Raw genomic sequence first — 20,567 nt, 5'->3', positions numbered from 1 at the left:
TGAGCTTAGCAGTCTAATCCACAGGATGGATTGTGCTTACTGAATGGTAGCTATTCAGTATTTTCCTGGAATTCATTCAGTGTGTGGTCCTATACCTGTTTCCACCATTGAAACCCTGTACTGAATGCAGCATTAATCCTTTCCTCCTGGGTTTTTGCTATGGGACTGATAAATGTTCCCATGCCAGTCTTGTGAGGTACCATAGAGTTTAACCTAGATGGGATGATACCATCAAGTATCCATTAACTTTTGGTGCCAAACTGACACCTTTAGAGGGCTTGATTTTTTTTTGAGTACTGTACTTACCATTTTATAGCCCTGTATGTGTTCTAAGCAAGGGCCCAACTGATCCAGTTACAACTGTGAGTGCTTAGTACTCTTGTAAATCAAGGGCTTGAATGTTTCAAGTTGAACATCCAGAAAATGAGGACCACACAGGGGTATGCCTGTGCTGCAGTTTAGGTGAGCCTCTCAGCCTAGATCCAGTTTTATGGTAATGGGGTTTGCACTAGTGCACTAAAAATAACTATAGACTTTACTTTGGGGTTATGGCTTGAACTGCAGTTTGGGCTGTCAAGCTTAAACACCACACTGCTGGTGCTCTGTAACAATTCCCTAAGGTGCTTTAATGTAGTACAGTTTCAGCTGGGTGCTATGTTCAAGGACTGTTTCCACAGAGCAGTTAGTGCACTTCAGAAATCACACCTCAGTAGAACGTATTACTACACCAAATAAATGATCCACAACTCTCTTAAAGCAGACCTATATTTGAGACTTTGAAAAGGGCCTTGATAATCCTAGTGAAAAAATCTTCTCTGTGCTATGGAAGAAATAAATCAAAGTACAAATAGAAGTTCAGTGTTACCTGCTTGGTGGCATAAATAACTGTCTTGGCTCAGGTATTTCTTTTCAATGCTTTTTCGTTCATATAAAAGGTGAAGCTAAAGCCGGATTGTTCAAATCCTGGTGGACATGGTATATTCAGACTTTAGTAAGGCATTTAAGACAGTCTTGCATGACCACCTTATCAATAAATTAGGGAAATACAACCTAGATGGGGCTACTATAAGGCAGGTGGCATCATTGGCTGGATAACCATTCTCAGAGTAGTTACAGCCTCTCTCTGACTTATGAACCGATTACGGACCAAGCAATTGGTCGTAACTTGGTTCATTCGTAAGTCAGACCCCACTGAGTTACATGCAAGCATGCTGTTTGTAAGTACGCATCGCGTTCGTAACTCAGGGTCTGCCATTTACGACAGCTTTGGTTATAACTGCGAACGGTTGTTAAGTCGACCGTTTGCAACTCGGGGACCAGCTGTATTAATGGTTCACAAATCATCCTGGAAGGGCATAACAAGTGGAGTTTTGCAGGGGTCCGCTTTGGGGCCAGTCTGTTCAATATCTTCATCAATGATTTAGATGATGGCAGAGAGTATGCTTATTAAGTTTGCAGATGATATCATGCTGGGAGGGGTTGCAAGTGCTTTGGTGAATAGAGTCAAAATTCAAAATGATCTCTAGTTTGTCCAGAAGTGGTCTGAGGTTAACAGGATGAAGTTTAATAAGGACAAATGCAAAGCGCTCCACTTAGGGAGGAACAATCAGTTTCACATATACAGAATGGGAAGTGATTGTCTAGGAAGGAGTATTGCTGAAAGGGAGTTAGGAGTCATAGTGGACAACAAGTTAAACGTGACACAGTGTGACACAGTTTCAAAAAAAGCAAACATGACTCTGGGGTGCCTTAATAGGAGTGTTGTGGACAAGACATGAGAAGTCATTCTTCTACTCTACAACATGAATGATCCCCCTTATGTGGGAACTGCACTGATTAGGCCTTAATTTGAGTAGTGTGTCCATTCTGGGTACCACATTTCAAGAAAGATGTGGAGAAATTAGAAAAGAGCAACAAAAATGATTAAAGGTCTAGCAAACGTGATCTATGAGGGAAGACTGAAAGAACTGGACTTCTTTAGTTTAGAAAAGAGAAGACTGAGAAGGGACATGATAGCAGTTTCCAAGTATCTAAAAGGGTATTACAAGGAGGAGGGAGAAAAATTGTTCTCATTGGCTTCTGAGGAGAGGACAAGAAGCAATGGGCTTCAATTATAGCAAGAGAAGTTTAGGTTGGACATCAGGAAAAACTTCCTGCCTATCAAGGGGTATGTCTACACTACCCTCCTAATTCAAACTAGGAGGGTAATGTAGGCATACCGCACTTGCAAATGAAGCCCGGGATTTGAATTTCCTGGGCTTCATTTGCATGAAGCTGGCCGGCGCCATTTTTAAATGCCGGCAGTTCAAACCCCGTGCCGCGCGGCTACATGCGGCACGGAGTACCTAGTTCAGATTAGGCTTCCTCATCCGAACTAGCTGAATCCGAACTAGCTACTCCGTGCCACGTGTAGCCGCGCGGCCCGGGGTTCGAACTGCTGGCTTCATGCAAATGAAGCTCGGGAAATTCAAATCCCGGGCTTCATTTGCAAGTGCGGTATGCCTACATTACCCTGCTAGTTCGAACTAGGAGGGTAGTGTAGACATACCCAAGGTGGTTAAACACTGGAATAAATTGCCTAGGGGAGTTATGGAATCTCCATCACTGGAGATATTTAAGAGCAGGTTAGACAGACACAGACTTACGTGTGGTGGGGGGAGTGGACCAGCACTAATTTAAAGGGGCTGTGATTTTTTTATTTTGGCTCAACAAAAATTTTCCCGGCTTGGGGTTGCAAATAAAAAAAGGTTGAGCACCGCTGATCTAGATGATGCTTGGTCTTGCCGTGAGAGCAGGGGACTGGTCTAGTGTTCTATGAAACAAATTCCCCATCTATTTGGTTTTTGTTTTTAATTTATGAAGGGATACATTCTGTTACAATACAATTTATCAGATTCCCATTGGGCAGCTTCCTCTCCAATTTTTTTCGTTTTGTTTGTTCGCACATAAGGGGAATCATTAATGTTAGAACTTTTTTCTTGTGGATATTGTATTTCTCAGTTACAAGTTGCTATTGGCCAAATAAAAAATTGTAGTGCTAACATGACATGGTATCCTCTTCCTAACTGAATATGGGATTGGCCAGACCCAATACATGATCCTTAATTGCCTCTTAGCACATATACAGCTGCTAGGCAAGAGGTATATATTTCACAGTATCTGCAGTGTCCCTGTAAGTTTTTTTTTTTTTTGTTGTTTTTGCAGTAAATTATCTTGCTCTAGGAAGAAGTGTTGGGAAAAATTATCAGTGCTAATTTACTTGTTACTTTTCAACTCAGATGGGCAAGCATCTCCAGAGAACAGTTCAAGGACAGAGCCAAGTGGAAATGAAACTAAAAACCATCCCAATTTTAGTGTAAGTAATCAAAAAGAATTAAATTTTCTATAGCTTTTTGTAGAAGGATATTTTAATCAGACTGTTTTATATTTATGTACTAGATAAAATCAGAACAAAACTGCTGACTATCGTGTGTGTGTTATATATACACATACCTACTATAATTTTGTGGGTGCTATGTGTATATAAGACAGCACAATTGCTGTCCCAGACTGACTAACCATCTGAAAACCTAAAAAGACACAGGATATGAAGGGGATACAATATACAGTGATAAGGCTGGCAGCTTGTACACACACTTTTCCCAGCTGCATTCATTCTGATGTGTGAAGTACAATAATATCAGGATTATGCAGGAGGCCTGATAAAGGCAGGAAGTGAACCCAGGTTTTCCTAGCTCAGTTCTGGCATGGACCTCTTTCAGAAAGTGAATTTATCCATTTCTGATTTTTGCTACAGAATTTCCTAAATGTGTCTGATCAGTCACTTGTGTCTGAAAGTGAAGCAATTGGAGCAGGGTTTGTTCCCCCGCCTCTCCCTCCAGTAAGAGCCCCTCTGCTGCCAGTGGATCCCAGAGGAGCTTTTATAAGAAGAGGGCCTCCTTTCCCCCCTCCTCCTCCAGGCATGTATGGACCTCGTGAATATTTTCCAAGGGATTTTGCTGGTGTACCATGTCCTCCATTGACAAGTATGTAACTTCTGTTTGCATTTATTTTCTGAACTCACAAACCTCCCCTCCCATGTTGTATGTGTGTAAACTATATTCCTCAGAGAGAAGTACAGTAATGACAGGAAGACCTATTTTAGCATTAGTACATTCTTTCTTGTTCTGTACATCCTTTTACTCTTCCAAATCAAGTGAATATGAAGGATGTGATTTCTTCTAAAGTAGAAAATTTTTCATAAAGTTACAGTTAAGACTTAAGTTTCATTAAACTATCCCATTGTGCTTGTACAATATACTACATAATGGGGATGGTAACATGCATGTAAAAACTGGCTCTTCCCCCCTTCTCTATCGCCATCCACTGCTGCCTCTGATACAGAAGCAGTAGTGCAGGGGGAAAGGGGGAAGGGGAGAGCGAGCATGTGGGAAGATAAGTGCATGTAACTACGAAGGTTAACTGATGAGCCTGGGGTTATCAGTTAACCCTTATACTATAAATCCCTAAAAATCTTAAGTGATTTTACAGTTATGTAGTAAGTCTAAAAACAACTTTTAGAAAAGTACTAGTCCTGTGGTACCTTAGGCTATGTCTACACCGCAGCGTTATTTCAAAATAACAAAGCCTATGTCTACACTACACGCTGTTATTTTGACTTAATTTCAAAATAATGTCAAGCTAGAGGATTTCTTACTCCAACTCCTGTAACCCACATTTCACAAGTAGTAAGGGAAGTTGAAAGAAGTGTGTTTAGACTTGCTGCTGTGTAGACTGTGCCAAAAGCCGAAACAAGGTATTTCAACTTTAGCCTTCCTGTGTAGGTGTGCCCTTAGAGCAGGCTGCAAGTGAAAGGGCGGTTTCACTTTAAAAACTGAGCCTGGAGGGGAGATGGGAAGCTTTAGGAGCTGCTTCTGTCTCCAGCACAATCCCATTGGCCAATTTCTGGCTAGAAACTGGCCAATGGGAGCTGTCTTAAGAGCAGGGGGCTCCTAGTTATTCACAACGCAGGTGGCTGCAGCCTGGACACAGCAGACAGGCAGGCAGATTCAGAAATGGACTGCTGGCTGGTAAGTTCCCTGGCCAGAGGCTGCCTGGCACCCCAAACCAACTTAATCCCCTGCACGCCCTAGTCCAGTGTCCAGGTCACAACTGTCTCCTTCACCCAAGCTTCCTCCCTTACTCCAAGCTTCCTTCTGCACCCAATCTCTGTCCCAGACCCTGTACCTCCTCCATTAATATTATGGAAAAGTATGGACCTTGATCACTTTCCAAATTCTTGAAGTACCCCCTGTGAAAAATGATTGTATTCCCCTGCTTTAGGCTATCAAAAATAAAAGTGCCATAGGGCTACTTGTTTTTGAAAAGTTGTTTTTAAAGTTGCAGACTAACAGGGCTATCTTTCTGAAACTTAAATAGTAAGTCTGTCAAGGAAGGTAGGCCAGATTCTCTAGCCTAGCCCATCATTGCTTGCTAGCAGACATATAGGTTTATATACTTAGGCTAGCTTTTCACTTTTAAAAACATCTTCCTCTTTTCCAATAACAAGCTATTACCCAGCAAAGTGAACTGAATCGCATGCCAGCTATTCAAACCAATGTAAATGAAACAGTAAATCTTCCATAACAATTCACTCTACACTTATTCGGCTGCTAGCCACCAGTGGAGTATTGTGTCCAGTTGTGAGTGCCACGTTTTAGGAAAGATACGGACAAAAATCCAATGAACAACAACTTAAGGGCTAGAAAACATGACCTATGAGGAAAAATGGAATTGGTTTTTGTTTAGTCTGGGAAAAGTAACAGCTTTCAAGTACCTAAGATTATTAGGAGGAGGAAAAAAAGTAAATTCTCCCTGACCTCTGATAAAGCAATAGACTTAAATTGTAGCAAGGGAGGTTTAGGTTGGACAATAGAAAAAACTTCCACTGAAATAAAGTGTCTAGGGAGGTTGTGGAATCTCCATAATTGGAGACACTTTTAAGAACAGGAATGCCTGTCAGGATGGGTGAGATGGTGGTTGGTCCTGCTTTGAGTGCAGGGACCTTTTGAGGGTCCTTCCAGTGTTGTGATTTTCAGGATCCCACATACTCCAAGCACACAATAGAACCTCATCATCAAATGTAGTTGGTGCAATTTAAAATATATGGCCTCAGGGACAGTTGTTTTTGGCACATTTTATACATTCAGATATTAGTTCTATAGGAAGGACAAGTGAGGGCCAGAGATGAATGCAGGATAACTTTATAGGTAGATGTCAGTTTGATCTTCACTTTTGATAACCATTAGGGAATCTTATAAAAAGCTTTAAGGGACACTACTTAATATTTTGTTGAAAGTATAAAAAAGTAACTTATCAGTTTAGTGTCTTCCACCTTTCGTCCCAACCTAACACTACAAATTCCTAGTTCAAGTCTTGGATTTTCTGGCATCATGACCTTTGATTGGTTGTCTTTAAACACTGTTACAAATTAAACTGCTGATTGCCATAGTGAGAAAAGGGTGTTTGTCCAGCACAGCATCTGTATTTTTTGGATAATGAAGCTTTAAAAAAAAATTACTCACTAAATACTTTATTTTTAAACAGTGAGAAATCCATTTCCACTGAGGCCTTTTTCTCAGTATCTACCACCAAGAGCTGGATCTTTCCCACCTCCTCTGCCTTCACTTGAAAACAGAAGTGAGCCTCCTGGGTTAATTCATCAATCTAGTACTCCAGGTACAGAACATCCAGAGCCACCACAAGAAACTTGATGCTGCTGTATGACATTTTGGGAATTAACCTGATGTACTGTTTCTATACCTGTAAAGTCTTCTTACATCTTCAGTTAAGTAACTACTGTTACTTAAGTGATTCTATATAAATACTTTGCTCAAATTGAAGCTTAATAGAATAATTCTCAGGATAGTATTTTGTAAATAAGGATAAATTAAATGGCTCTTTGTACAGTAGAAATTTTAAATTAAGTATTTTTAATTTGAGTAACCTATTCTGAATGTATACAAAACACAACTAGAGTAACATTGAACACCGTTCAGCTACTATGTCTCATCTGCACAGGAAAACTCTGCATGCAAAGAACAGTGCTTGCTATAGAAGACAAATGTGAAAATGTTTGAATTAATAAAATGCAGTCACTTTGAAAACCTGTGTGGTATTAATGTTAATCAAACTGTTACATTTCTGTAATAATTACTTCTCTCTCACTTCATTTATCACATCTAACGTGAACTTTCTGCAATGTCTGCTTCTAAAGCATCAGTAGTTAAGCTACCTGAAGTCATTAAGCTCAAGTGATTTGTATTTTAGTTTAGAATACTACATTAGACAAGTATAAGTTAGGGATTTAAGTTGTTCAGTTTACCCTTGAAGAAAGAGTAGAAGGGAAGAGGGGCTTAAACCATTCCTTAGTTCAAATTTGTATCACTTAGTGATCTTATCCCATCCTTAATTAGTCCTGTTACAAACAGTCTAAAAATGGCTTCTGTTCTCATTAAAACCTCATGTCATTCTGGGGATTGCAGTAATAATGACTGGTCTCTAACATTTAGAAAAAGCCTAAATGGCTTTGTTACTTTGCTGTATTAGATATTTTATATATGTGCATCTTGATGCTTGCCACTAAGGATGCGTCTACACTGCACCTGTAGCTCAAAATAAGATATGCAATTTGATCTTAATTTTGAAATAGCTTATCTCGAAATTTGGCACTGCGCCAAATTTCAAAATAAAATGTTATTCCAAAACAACCCTTAATCTTTGTGCAATGAGGGACATTGGAATAATGAGCCCATTATATTGAAATATAATGGGCTCACTCTTAAGATGCGGAATCACTATTTAGGGATACTGGCAGTCGCCCAAAATAGTTCCACAGTGTAGACGTAGCTTAAGTGGAGGAATGGTAACCATGATATGACAATGGCCAGGTTACAAACATGCCTGCTGAAAGCAAGCTGAATTTACTGAGACAGCCTTATTTCTTTTTTGTAATAGGAGTTTTAATATGATGTCTGTATGCCTTCTCCATTTACACTCCATTTTGAAAATTAAAACTGCAGGGAAAATGGGTATACTCCAGGAGGATAGTTAGGCACCTAACATTAGGCACAATTGTGATCCACAACAATCCTAGTTAGTTGCCTCAAGTATTGAATGAACATAGGCTCCTACAACACTAAAGTTTATTTTCTCATCATCCTTTCAAAAGCCTTTAACTAAATTGAGTCTTCCATCTTTTACATATAAAAGATAGCATGTAATGCAGAACTGCTACCACATTCCCTCCATAAACAAAACCAAAAATCTACCAAAAGAGCACTCAGCAAATACATCTTCTCTAAATACCAGTGTGTCCCATTATACCTGTCGTCCTTCCCACTCACATATATTTAGTTCTGACCACTCTCTCCTTCCAGAACTCACTACCAGCTGCAAACCATTTACAACTCAACTTCCCACAACAGGCCACATTTTATATTTTCTCAGCCAATCTTGGTTTCAATGCATTTAAGTGGCTGAATGCTATGAATCTGAAAGTTAACCAAAGAGTTAATTCAGTAATCAATCATTCTGAAAATCAGTTTCTGGTAGTTTACAACAGAAAAGGGACATACCACTTTCAAAAATTCCAAATTTCCTTTTAGAATACAGAATTAATACGGAGTTTGCTTCCCTGCTATTGTTTATAGAAGAATCTTTTGAGCAAGCTTAAGAGTATCACCACCAAAAATTCACATGCCTCCATTTTGTCTTTGCTTTATTTGTCTGATCAGTTTCAGAATTCTAGTTATGGTTATTGATTTTCACTGCTTCCCTGCTATTGTTTATAGAAGAATCTTTTGAGCAAGCTTAAGAGTATCACCACCAAAAATTCACATGCCTCCATTTTGTCTTTGCTTTATTTGTCTGATCAGTTTCAGAATTCTAGTTATGGTTATTGATTTTCACTGCAAATTAACTGGTCAACCACATACCTCATTTGGACCTGGAAGTACAAAGGCAGCGGCAGGCAGAAAAAAGCAAATATTTTTCTGGTAGTTTAACAGTACAGTAAAGGGAAAGTTTAATGCAAGGAAACTTTGTGCTAGTTTACAATGGTTAAAAGCAGCATTGTTTCTTTTCACAATAAAGTTTCAAAGCTGCATTAAGTCAATGTCCAGTTGTAAACGTCTAAAAACAGCCATATGAACAACCTCCATTCCCAACCTGTTAACTGAGATTTTACTCAACAGTAAAACAGAAGCAGGGGGGAGAAGGGAAGAGGCGCGCACTGCCAAAATGAATCTGATTTTATACTCAATGTTAAATTAAAGGCAAAGCACATGGCTTTGTATATGTCAGTTATAGAAATAAGAGTGGGTACAAAAATGTATAATGAAGTGTTTTTTAAAGTTGATATTGCCTCTATTTTATCTATTAAGTTTAAATATTCTTGTTATTTATGTACAAACCTTTAACACGCAGAACTCACAGGTAAGGTCCCACGAGGAAAGAAATCTAAAGGAAAAAGTTCAGGAGGGCTGGCAATTTGAGACCATATTAAAAGGCATAATAGGAAACTATCCCCACGCAAAGGAAAGATAGGAATGATGATAAAAGCCAAGATAGCTCCACCAGAAGCTCTTTATTGACCTGAAAAAAAATCAAAAAAGGAAACATACAAAAAATGGAAGCATTGTCAAATTAATATGAAAGTGTACAAAAAATGTTAGGGACAAAATCAAAGGCTAAGGCACAAAGGAGTTACCCCAGGAAATAGATATAAAAGGCAATCAGATGGTCTTTAAATGCATTAGGAGTGAGCAATAGACAAAGGAAAGTGTAGATCTTCTACTTAATGGGGAAGGAGAACTAACTAAAGACATCAAGAAAGATGAGGTGCTAAATTCTTATTTTGATTCAATCTTCACTAAAAAGGTTAAGGATAATCTGTTACTCAATTACTACTGATCACTGGGGGAAGGAATACAAGGCAAAACAGGGAAGAACAGGTTAAAGAATATTGAAGTAGGTTATATACATTTAAATCAACAGAGCCAAATGAAGGTACTTATGGAACTAGCTGAAGCAATCTAAGCCATTAACAATTATATCTGAGAACTCTTGGAGAACAGGACGAATTCCAGGAGACCAGAAAAGGGCAAATGTATCTATCATTAAAAATGGGAACAAGGAAGATCCAGGGAATTACAGACCAGGCTGGCTAATGTAAATAACTGGAAAAATACTGGAGCTAATTATTAAACAATCAGTTTGTAAGCACCTGGAGGATAGCAGTGTTATAAGGAATAGTTATCATGCATTTGTCAGGAACAAGTCATGCAAAACCAATTTAATTTTCTTCTTTAGTAATATTACTGATCTAGTGGATAGGGTTCAGGGAAGCAGGAGATGTGTTTATACCTTGATTTTAGTAAGCCTTTTCACAGAGTTCTGCATTACAATCTCAGGCAAATAAGGGAAATGTGATCTAGATTACTTTAATGTGGGTAATGCTAACTGAAAGACTGAAGTCAAAGAGCAATTATTGATGGTTGCTACCAAATTGAGAGTGCATATTTAGTGGGATCCCACAAGGGTCAATCCTGGACCCAATGTTATTCGATATATGCATTAGCAATATGGACAATGGAGTAAAAAGAATTATAAAATGTGCAGAGGATACCAAGCCGAAAGGGACTGTAAGCAAAGATGAAATTCAGTACAAAATATTTCACCAAGGAAGCAAAAAATCAAAAGCACCATTACAAAATGGAGAATAAACTAGCTAGGTAGTAGTATAGCTATAGAGGATCACAAACTGAATATGAATCATCAACATACTGCAGAGTTGCTAATACATCCCAGAATCATATAACACTCCTGTTAAAAACATCAATTATGTAAGAAAAAGGTGGTAATCACCCTGCTCTACTCAGCACTGGTGAGTTCCCAGCTGCTGTAGTGTGTCCAATTCTTGGTACCACAATTTAAGTAGGATGTGGATAGTGAGGAAAAAGTCCAGGACAGCAAATATAAATAAGTTTAGAAAACCTGATCTATGGAGGAAAGATTGAATTAAAAAAAAAAAGCAGACATTTAGTTTTCAGAAAAGAACTGATGGGAAACCTAATAGTCTTCCAATATGTTAAGGGCTATTATAAAAGAGGATGGTCATCCATTGTTCTCCATATCAACATAAAGTAAGAAGTAGTAGCACTTGGTGCAGATTAAGCCAATTACAATTTTGGTTATATATTAGGGAAAATGTTCTAACTATAAGGATAGTTAAGCTGTGGAATAGAATTCCAAGGGAGGTCATGGAGTCTCCGTCTTTGGAAGCTTTTAAAAACAATTTAGACAAATACCAGTCAGGGATGGTCTATGTTTAATTGGTCCTGCCACAACAGAAGGGGCTGGAATTGACTTAGAGGTCCCTTGGGCTTCCTTCTTGTGCAAAACCCTAGGCAAATGAAGTGCAGATTAGCATATTACCATGCTTCATTTGCATAATTACTTAAAAGCCGTTTTTGGGCAAAAAAGAGCCGTCTACACAGCGCCTTTTTGTGCAAAACCCCCCTCTTGCGCAAGAGCTGTCCTTCCTGAAAAAATTAGGAAGAGGGGGTTTTTGTGCAAAAAGGCGCTGTGTAGATAGCTCCTAATTAATTATGCAAATGAAACATGACAATACGCTAATCTGTGCTTCATTTGCATAGGCTTTTGCGCAAGAAGGAAGCAGTGTAGACGTAGCCTTGCAGTCCTACCAGAATCAGAAATGTAAGTGAAATAACATGCATTCCTTTGCATTAGTCAAGAAAATAAACTACTCTGCGGTTCTAGGTCATTTTTGCCCTCAAACTGGGAAATCAGTGAACAGCTAACCAAAGGAACAGTTTAGAAAGAAAAACAATATTTGCACTAGCTTTAAGAAAGAACAAAACTGATGCAGAATAGTACCTGTCTCTAAGGCTTACAATCTAATTGCACAAAACACTGGATATTAACATTGTTGGGGACTTATTTTGTTAAGCAAAGGAACATTTATCCTTTTCATTAAGTTCTTCTTGATCTGAGCTTCCTCCTGGACAGAGGGAGACTTAACCTTACATTTTAATTTGAATGGGATAGCATTCCTTCTACTGCAAGCTGCCTTTCAGGCAATAAAAGACTCGGGATGTAAGCCCAGGATCTGAAACCACAATACTAATGCTGAAAAGGCAACAGTCATAATGGCACTCATGCATTTTTGCCTTTCATTTGATATCACTAATAAGCAACAGGATACCCTCCATTATCCTTCCCCCACTATTCACACCAAAAGCTACTTTCCTCTTAAAAGGGGACGGGTTACATGACTGTTCTGCAGACTTAGCAAAAGAAACAACAGACACTAGGCACATCTCAGTAAGCAGCATGGCTTATGGGATTAGTAATAATTTTTTATCCTAAACATTCATCTTCAATAATCAGGGTTAAAATAATATTTGGCACACAAGCACACTAAACAACCACTTAGTTCTCATGGCACAGCCAGTCACTGACATTGTGACTGCTGTTTCTACCGGTTTACCCAACATGTACAGTTTTCCTCCATGGTATGTAATCAGATTTATAAAAATAGATAAAATGTCAAACTGAAGCATTGTAGGTATTCATAATCTATTTAATAGTGGGACACTGACATGAATACTACAGTTTTTTAGAGCACATGAGATTTTGAGTTAAGCAGTTGCAATTGGTGCAGAATTTGTGTCTTCTAATATTCTACAATTTACTGTATCAGACTAAGTCACATTGAGTGTGTAATATTTGGTCTGTGCTAGCTGACTAGTTTGTGTTAAGCACTTTATTTTAATCAACATTTTAACAAAGTACCATCCAAATAAGAAACATTTACTGTAGGATCTATTTCAGACTAAGCTTTGCTGAACCTGTAACAATGGGTACTAACAATTATACACAATTTATGAATGATTGCTGCAGCTTAATGCTAAAAATCCTCATGCTGATACAATAAAATATTTTACAATGATCAGTTTTTAATGCTTTATTCATTGATTAAAAGAATATACATTTAACATAAACCATACAACATCAGTCATCAGTTCAAACATTCAGCTGGTTTCCTTACATTTTCTGTCAGGAGTTTTTCAATCTGATCACATTTATAAGATAAAATCTCACCACATCTGGCATATACACACACACTGTGCCAGTGGATTCACTCTACTGATGTACATATAAAATCCGCATGGTATGTGCTCACTGGAGACAAAACAGCGCACACCTGTCAAAAGGTCATTTTAATATAAGATGGTAAAACCATTTGTAAAACACATATAAACTTTTTCCATAAATAGAATCATATCTGGACATCTGTTGCATAAATTGTGTTTCCAAAGCTTACAATATAGCAGCCAGGTCTCAGCACTGCTGGGCACCCACGTTGGCCACTTACTTTAATTATTGCAGACTGTCCTTTAACATTAAATGCACAACATTCGTACCACTTAAAACTGGGGTCAGGTGGAAGTCTCACAGAGACCACGTCTGTACCGCGGTTGCCCTGAAACAGTTAAATCGGCTTTTAAAGCCTCTCAGATATAACAAGATTTTAAAACATACTTCATGGAATGTTCTTCATGCATCATAGCAGCTCATACCTGTGATAGAACAAGCTTTGTATTTATTTCCTTTCCTTCCTTTACATTCACTATTCACAGTGAAACAGGTGCATGTTTGTTTAAGAGTTCTGAGGTTGCTGACTGAGCCACAGCACAGCTGTGTACCACAGGTCGAAACTCGACCTTATATATTACAATCTAGCAGTATCTGGCAGACCAACAGTTGGCCTGCCCCTGCCAGCATGTGGGCACTTCTTCATTTTTAATCTATTCTTTGGCAGCTGACACAGGCGCTGACAGAGAAAGTCCAGTGACTTGGTTGCTAGGGATTTCACGACTAATGTTTGTTTGCAAGTATATACATTTAAATTTATATCTTCATTGTTATGGTTTTACCCCATTGGAGTGTGTAAACTTATATTTCCTTTTAAATCTGGGCCCAAAGCTAACTCATATGGAGAAACAGAGATCATGAGAATAAGAAACTATGAGAATTTACAAAGGATTAGAAATCCTATAATTTATAGTCTAAGAGCTTGCAATTCAGGTGAGTAACTGAAAAAAGCTGCACAGTGCTACAAACTACTACTTAATAACTGAAAAAGATTTCGAGAATGGTAGTAATTCATGCTTCAGAAACTGCATGTGAAATTCAAGTTTACAAGGAACTGGCAATTGGGCAGTCTTCCTTTTTTAAAAACCTAATAAGTAGCATGCTACCAGATTATATGACAGTGATTGCATACAAATCCAGAGGGCTATGGATATTTAGAAAATTGGCTCCTGAGCACTAAACTCCAACATAGTAAAATAATTGAAGATGCAGAGTTACTCAGTAAAATATATAGTTAGCCGGCAACCTCAGACAACCTTCGGCTGTATCTCTATAAGGTTTGGTAGACAAGTCCATTAACCGTGAAAGCCCTAAACGTTGCCACTTTCAGCTTCTAAACCAATACCCGACTACGTTCTTTGATCAAGAAGTAGAATACACATATATAATTCTATATAGCTAATACTGATTAAACACAGCACAAAAGGGGTTAATTCACACTACTGAAAAACATAATAGGATCCTACTTGCATATGTAACCACAGGAATTGTAAATAAAAAAAAAAGAGCTAAATGCCTTCACTGAAGCTTTGCATCTCTCTATAAAAATGACGAGTTGGCTCAGTAAAGACACTGAATAATTCTATGTCCATGACTGCATGCCAAGGTCGACCCAATCCAAGCGATACCTGCTCAATGAGGTTATGTACTGGATCCACATCCTGATCAGCCAGTTCACCTTGGTCGAAATCAATGCTTTCTTCTGTGACTTCTAGCACTTTCAAATCAGAGCCACGAAGACGAGCAATTGCAATGAGGTTATGGGCCCACACTGTGTAACCTGGGTGGGTGAGGAAAAAGCAGCTGTTACTTCATTGCAAGACTGCTTTTTAAAAGTGTTTAAAACCTGAGAACCCTGACTCAAACTGTCTTTTCCCCCCATCCAATTTTGCCTTTTTTCCCATTTGACAATCTTTTTTCTGCATATTTAAGAAGTTGCAAGCCATAACGCTCCAATTTATTGTTATCAAGTGAGGAAATAAAACTTAATAATATTTTAAGTAGTTACCCTCTCCCCAACTTTGTTGGATCTCCTCCCTTCCCCTATAAAGAATAAATAAATCTACTTTTCCTACAAATTATTATTTAGGCTCTGGGGCAAACCAAGTATTTTAGACCTAAACTACTTGACAGTTTACGTGTGTTATAGTAATAGAGATTAAATTAAATTAATGGAGATTGCCTATCTCCTAGAGCTGGAAGGGACCTTGAAAGATCAAGTCCAGCCCCCTGCCTTCACAGCAGGACCAAGTACCATCCCTGACAAATTTTTGCCCCAAATCCCTAAATGGCCTCTGCAAGGATTGAACTCACAACCCTGAGTTTAGCAGGCCAATGCTCAAACTACTGAGAGATGTAGCAGTGTTAGTCTGGTCTAGCTGAAACAAAAAACAGAACTACAGTATGTAGCACTTTAAAGACTAACAAGATGGTTTATTAGGTGATGAACTTTCGTGGGCCAGACCCACTTCCTCAGATCAAATTGTGGAAGAAAATAGGCATGACCATATATACCAAAGGGATACAATCAAAAAAAGTGAACACATAAAAAGGACAAATCAAATTTCAGAACAAAGGGGGGATTGGGGGGGAGGTTTTACCTTTACATTTACCTTCCCCCCCCCCCCCAATTCCCCCTCTGTTTTGAAATTTGGTTTGTCCTTTTTATGTGTGTTCACTTTTTTTTTTAATTGTATCCCTTTGGTATATATGGTCATGCCTATTTTCTTCCACAATTTGATCTGAGGAAGTGGGTCTGGCCCAGGAAAGCTCATCGCCTAATAAACCATCTTATTCTTTAAAGTGCTACATAGTTAAGTGTGTTATGTGCAAGAAAGAGTGCATGATTAATCTTAAGTGAAAGCACAGGTGTAAGAACTGAACTAAAACTGTGTTTGCAGTACAAAGGAATTCTGAAGAGGTTTGATTTTTCCGTGTTACAATTAGGACCTATTTTCTATTACAAGACTCCATTTTCACAGTGATTGTGGCCTTTCCTCACAGATCATTTCACCTTTCATGAAAACCAAGTCCCTTTAATGATGAAAACTTTTTCACTCAACTGCAGAATAATCTTAACTGAAATGAAATATGGCAATCATGAAATTATCTTTGCTACCTACTACAAGTGCATATTGTATTTCCCCGGAAAGAAAAAGGTTAATTATATCCCCAATTACTAGCAAACTTGCTTTTTATCGCTTGGTTTAAAAAACATGCTGGGTTCCTCCTATCTCACTACCACCTACTACACACCATCTAGAATTTCCCTCTTCTTCTGGTGCCTACCCTTTGCTTCCCCATTTTATTCCTGCCAACATGAAGTAGCTAGAAGTACTTTACTTCTCACCTAAGACGCAAATGCTCTTGCTGAAGTCTGTATAAGAAACTCTAAGAGCGGAAGAAACTGCAGTCTCATCCAAGGCACAGAAAGTTATCTAGTATATAAATATAAGCAAGGTTTGATTCTCTGTGGGATGGTCTTCAACAATGTAGATAATGGATTCTGTATAGCAACAACCAGCGAGAAAATATCACAGTCAAGAGGACAGTGGAGACTGAAGTAAATGAGGCAATAAGAGGAAGTAGTAAGGAGAATGAAAATCTTTCACCGTCTCTTGAAGCTTCCAACAGAAAAAAACTATTCAAAGCTAGCACTCTGCCACCCAGGGCATCTGCAAATTACCCTGGAGGAGTTTTGTGTCACTGTGCATATGCAGAATTCATTGCCCCTGCAGGGTTCTTTGCTTCCCCCTCAGAAAAATGATTTCTGATGGGGAAGGGAATCCACAAGAGCAATCATGAGTCTTCCACCAGGAATGCAGATAGGCCAGTTTGGATGCCCAGAGCAGTTGCCAGAGATGTAAAATCACTGTAAAGACACTCTGTGCCTGCAGCATGCCTAGTGTGGAGGGGGAGGCTTTGGAATGTTTCTGAGGTGTGGGGCAAGGCTCTGTCCCTTCACACAGAGCAGAAGGTAGCAGCTTATCTGGTTAGTGAATGCTTCCCAAGAGTGTGAAACAGGCGTAAAGGGCAGTATGGGCCTATAAATGATCTAATTATTGGACTGAAAAAAAAAAACTATCAAAATGTTGCCCATGAATGATTTGCTACTGACCTTTCTGGAGATGGTCAGTAGTCAATATAAATTAGGAGTTTGAGTCTCCAGCTCTCATGTGTTCTTCGGTTGCCTATGATGTAACACTGAGCATATGCCTGTACATATTTGTTAAAAAATAACCTGAAGTAAAGACTGCTAAAATCTTACCAGAGGTCTTAGTCTCTCCTTCCAGAAGAGAACATGAAAAGACTTTAGCAGGCAGAAAGGAATCTAATCCACAAAGGAGGGGCCAGATGAGATCCCTTAGGTTTACATCATGAAATCTCAAATCACCTCTTCCCCATAGTCCTTGTCCCTCTGGGGAAGATTCACCCCTCTCCCCTTTTCATGCAAAGTGGGTGGGCTTGTTTTCAGTCCCAGAGATTGTCTCAATACTTCTCTCTTACTGCTTCGGGAAGATACACTGTAAGGAAGGTAGCAGAAGTTACTCTGTGAAGGCAGGAAAAACTCTTAAGGCCCCACCCAATAAGAAAAGGAATATAGGAGTTAGATTTTTCTAATCCAATGACAAACAGCAGCCAAAAGCATGCAGACCAAATAAATCCTAGCTACTGACTGGTCATTACCTTCTGAGCTATCAGTCATAGAACAACCGTTCATTTTGGCTTGAAGAACATTTAAAGTTTATTTTCTTTTTTCTTTTTCTTTCTTTTTTTAAGGGTAACAGATAGAAGGGAATTAAACTGGTAGTAGGTGGCCACAAAATCCAGTGTTTTTTCTTTTTTTTAAATATAAGAACAAATTGCTTTGTTGAGCTTAAAGAGGTCTATTGTATCATCACATGTTCCTGACAGTGTTTTTGTAATTGTCACCTGAGACCCAGAAGAAAGATGCTCATAATTCAGTGTAAGTACTTTGATTACAAGAGGAGAGGACAGATATAAAAATATTTAGTTAGCTTCTGAAAGTACAAGGAATGGATGTAAGAGAAGATTCTCTCCATCTACCCCTCCTCTATCTGCCACATTAGATGTAGTTATCAAGTCAGACTTCTTAAAAAATAAATAAATAAATAAAACAACTTCTACAGTTAACAGAGATAATCTTTACTACCAATCAGGACCTAAAAAGATAGAATTTGTGATTTTTAAATTGTAAAAAAGTTTAGAAACGATTATGTTTTTAAGAATAAGAATGATGCTTCCTTTAAAAAAAATAGTAGAAATTATGGAGGACAGAGCATGCAATATGAACATTTTAGCTTTTTCTGAAGAATTTAAAATTGATTCTTGAGATAGACAGCTGCATTTGCAACCTATTGTAACAAAAATGTAGTTTTCACTTCTAAGTTTTTAAATATTTTAGCGAACATAAAACTTCAGATGTTATTTTTATTTCGTTACTCACAAAATAACTGGCAGACAGTCTGGTAGCATAATGAAGAAAAATATAATCTTTCCCCAATTTAGCCAAGATATGAAAAGCACAGCTGAAAGTATTTTATTTAGAGATTTGCTTTCATTTATTTGGACATGTTTCCCTCCCTCCACCCCACACTAGAAAATAAGAAATTGCCCTAAGCTTGTCCCTTCTAATGACTCTAAAAAGATCAGATAATTATGTAACTTCAAACTCTCCAATTAATAAAGATGATTACATTTTTGCTTGTCTATTGCTTTACCGGAATGTTTGCTCGATAGACATGTGACAACACCACATATTTCATATGCTGAATTTGTTAGCTTGTAAATTTACAGCTGTTTGTTTATATTAGGTATATCTTGGGGGATGTCTGAAAATTCTCCCCCTGTATTGTGAGCAAAGTTTTTGGGATAATAACTGCATCAAATCAATAACAATTTGGTTACATTTTAATATTAGGTGCCTAGCTTTAGCCACCTAAAATAGCATTTAGTCATTAGGGCACAGTTAGACTAGAGAGATAATAGCGGCATAGCTGTAAGCTCTCTAATGTCACCACTCTATACTAGGGATATTAAGAAGCATGCACTTCATTAACTGTGTAGTTGACAAAAAGTTTACACTATTACTTCCCTAGTCTATACTAATGGAAAAGAGCTCTGGCATTGGTTTAACTACTCCAGCTACTGCTGCTTGCAGGCGCTATGTCAACAGTGCTATCCACATCGGTGCTTATGTCGGTGTAATTTAGGTCGCTCATAGGGATTATTTATTCATACTACCTGAGTGACCCAAGTTAAACTGATACAAGCTCTAGACAGCCTCAGATCTGTTGGTTGCATCGAGTTAGGTGACATTTTACTCAAGGAAATTTTTAGTGATTAAATAGAAAAATCAAAGAATTGGGAAGATTCAATCTGATTTTTATTGGAAAATAATTAAAGTTTGTAGCTGAAGCCTCTTTCTTGTGAGTATCTGACTACCCTTTCCCATCTCCCGCTTTGTGGAAAACAGTGAAATTTGCCCTTTGGTGCTTAAATCATGAGCCTCTGCTATTTGAGCCAAAGGATTAAACAACCCTCCGCCCCTCCCAGAAGCTGTTTGGAAAAAAGGAGGTCCACTCCTACAGAGCAGATCTCAAAATTGAGACCTTAGTCCCTACCTATAAAAGCAGCAGTAGACACAACCTTCTCACCCCCCAATGGCTGGTCCACATAAGTTATGAAAAGCCACACTACAAGTGCTACGTTAGTATTAAGTTTCCTTAATTTGTTAAATGAATATTATCTACTTTTGTCTGCTATAGGTCACTAGTTGAAATCAGATAATACATAAGAGTAAGTTCCTTTTCTCGGAGTCTGAATTCAGAGTGGATTAGAGGTTTACAGTAATAAATAGCTAGTATAGACAATTAATGTAAGTCACATTTGGTGGCGTCTGGTTAGGCACCCACCTAAAACTATTTCAAATGCAGAGAAATGCAGTTTATGCTACTCTCCCACCTGCAATCAAACTCAGGGAATATATTCAAAACTTTATCAGCCAATACTTCAGCCTGTCAGCTGCTGCTAGATATTTAGTAGTTTGGTACTACACATCTCCTCTCAAACCTAGATTCACTGTGAGCCATACATATTTACAACTGGGAAGTAATAGTACCTAATCCTCACTGCAAAATTAAACTAATAGTAAGCAGCAAGCATTTCCAATTCTCATAAATGCCGTGGATAATACATAGCTTAATGTAATAAAGATCCTCCACACATTTAATATGAGCCTTTCACAGCATGGAATTTCATATACCACCTTCTTTTGGAACCTTACCAAAAAACCTCTTGTTCATTCTCATTTATACAAGCTACATGTG

The 20,567-nt window shown here is 38.3% G+C and overlaps 2 protein-coding genes across 14 annotated transcripts in view; one reads left to right on the top strand and one right to left on the bottom strand.

Moving 5' to 3' along the window:
* MIA2 (MIA SH3 domain ER export factor 2) overlaps positions 1 to 7,145 on the top strand; it is a 68,952-nt gene extending 61,807 nt beyond the window's left edge. For all 7 annotated transcript variants that reach the window (XM_006117716.4, XM_006117718.4, XM_006117719.4 and 4 more), the window contains 3 exons: positions 3,279 to 3,355; positions 3,797 to 4,025; positions 6,586 to 7,145. In XM_006117716.4, coding sequence (XP_006117778.3) covers positions 3,279 to 3,355; positions 3,797 to 4,025; positions 6,586 to 6,752 — 473 coding nt within the window. In that variant the 3' untranslated portion in view covers positions 6,753 to 7,145. The remainder of the gene's footprint in view (positions 1 to 3,278; positions 3,356 to 3,796; positions 4,026 to 6,585) is intronic.
* FBXO33 (F-box protein 33) overlaps positions 1 to 20,567 on the bottom strand; it is a 106,236-nt gene that overhangs the window by 60,861 nt on the left and 24,808 nt on the right. For 2 of the 7 annotated variants that reach the window (XM_075926886.1, XM_075926887.1), the window contains exon 4: positions 14,847 to 14,998. In XM_075926886.1, the coding sequence (XP_075783001.1) occupies positions 14,847 to 14,998 (152 nt within the window). Of the gene's footprint in view, positions 1 to 13,012; positions 14,999 to 15,904; positions 17,742 to 20,567 lie in introns of those variants that run through there. The other 5 variants (XM_075926890.1, XM_075926888.1, XR_012903390.1 and 2 more) reach the window with 4 other exon arrangements.

This window comes from Pelodiscus sinensis, chromosome 4 (assembly GCF_049634645.1).
Source record: "Pelodiscus sinensis isolate JC-2024 chromosome 4, ASM4963464v1, whole genome shotgun sequence".
NCBI classification, from domain to species: domain Eukaryota; kingdom Metazoa; phylum Chordata; order Testudines; family Trionychidae; genus Pelodiscus; species Pelodiscus sinensis.
This window is presented reverse-complemented; position numbering and strand designations above follow the sequence as displayed.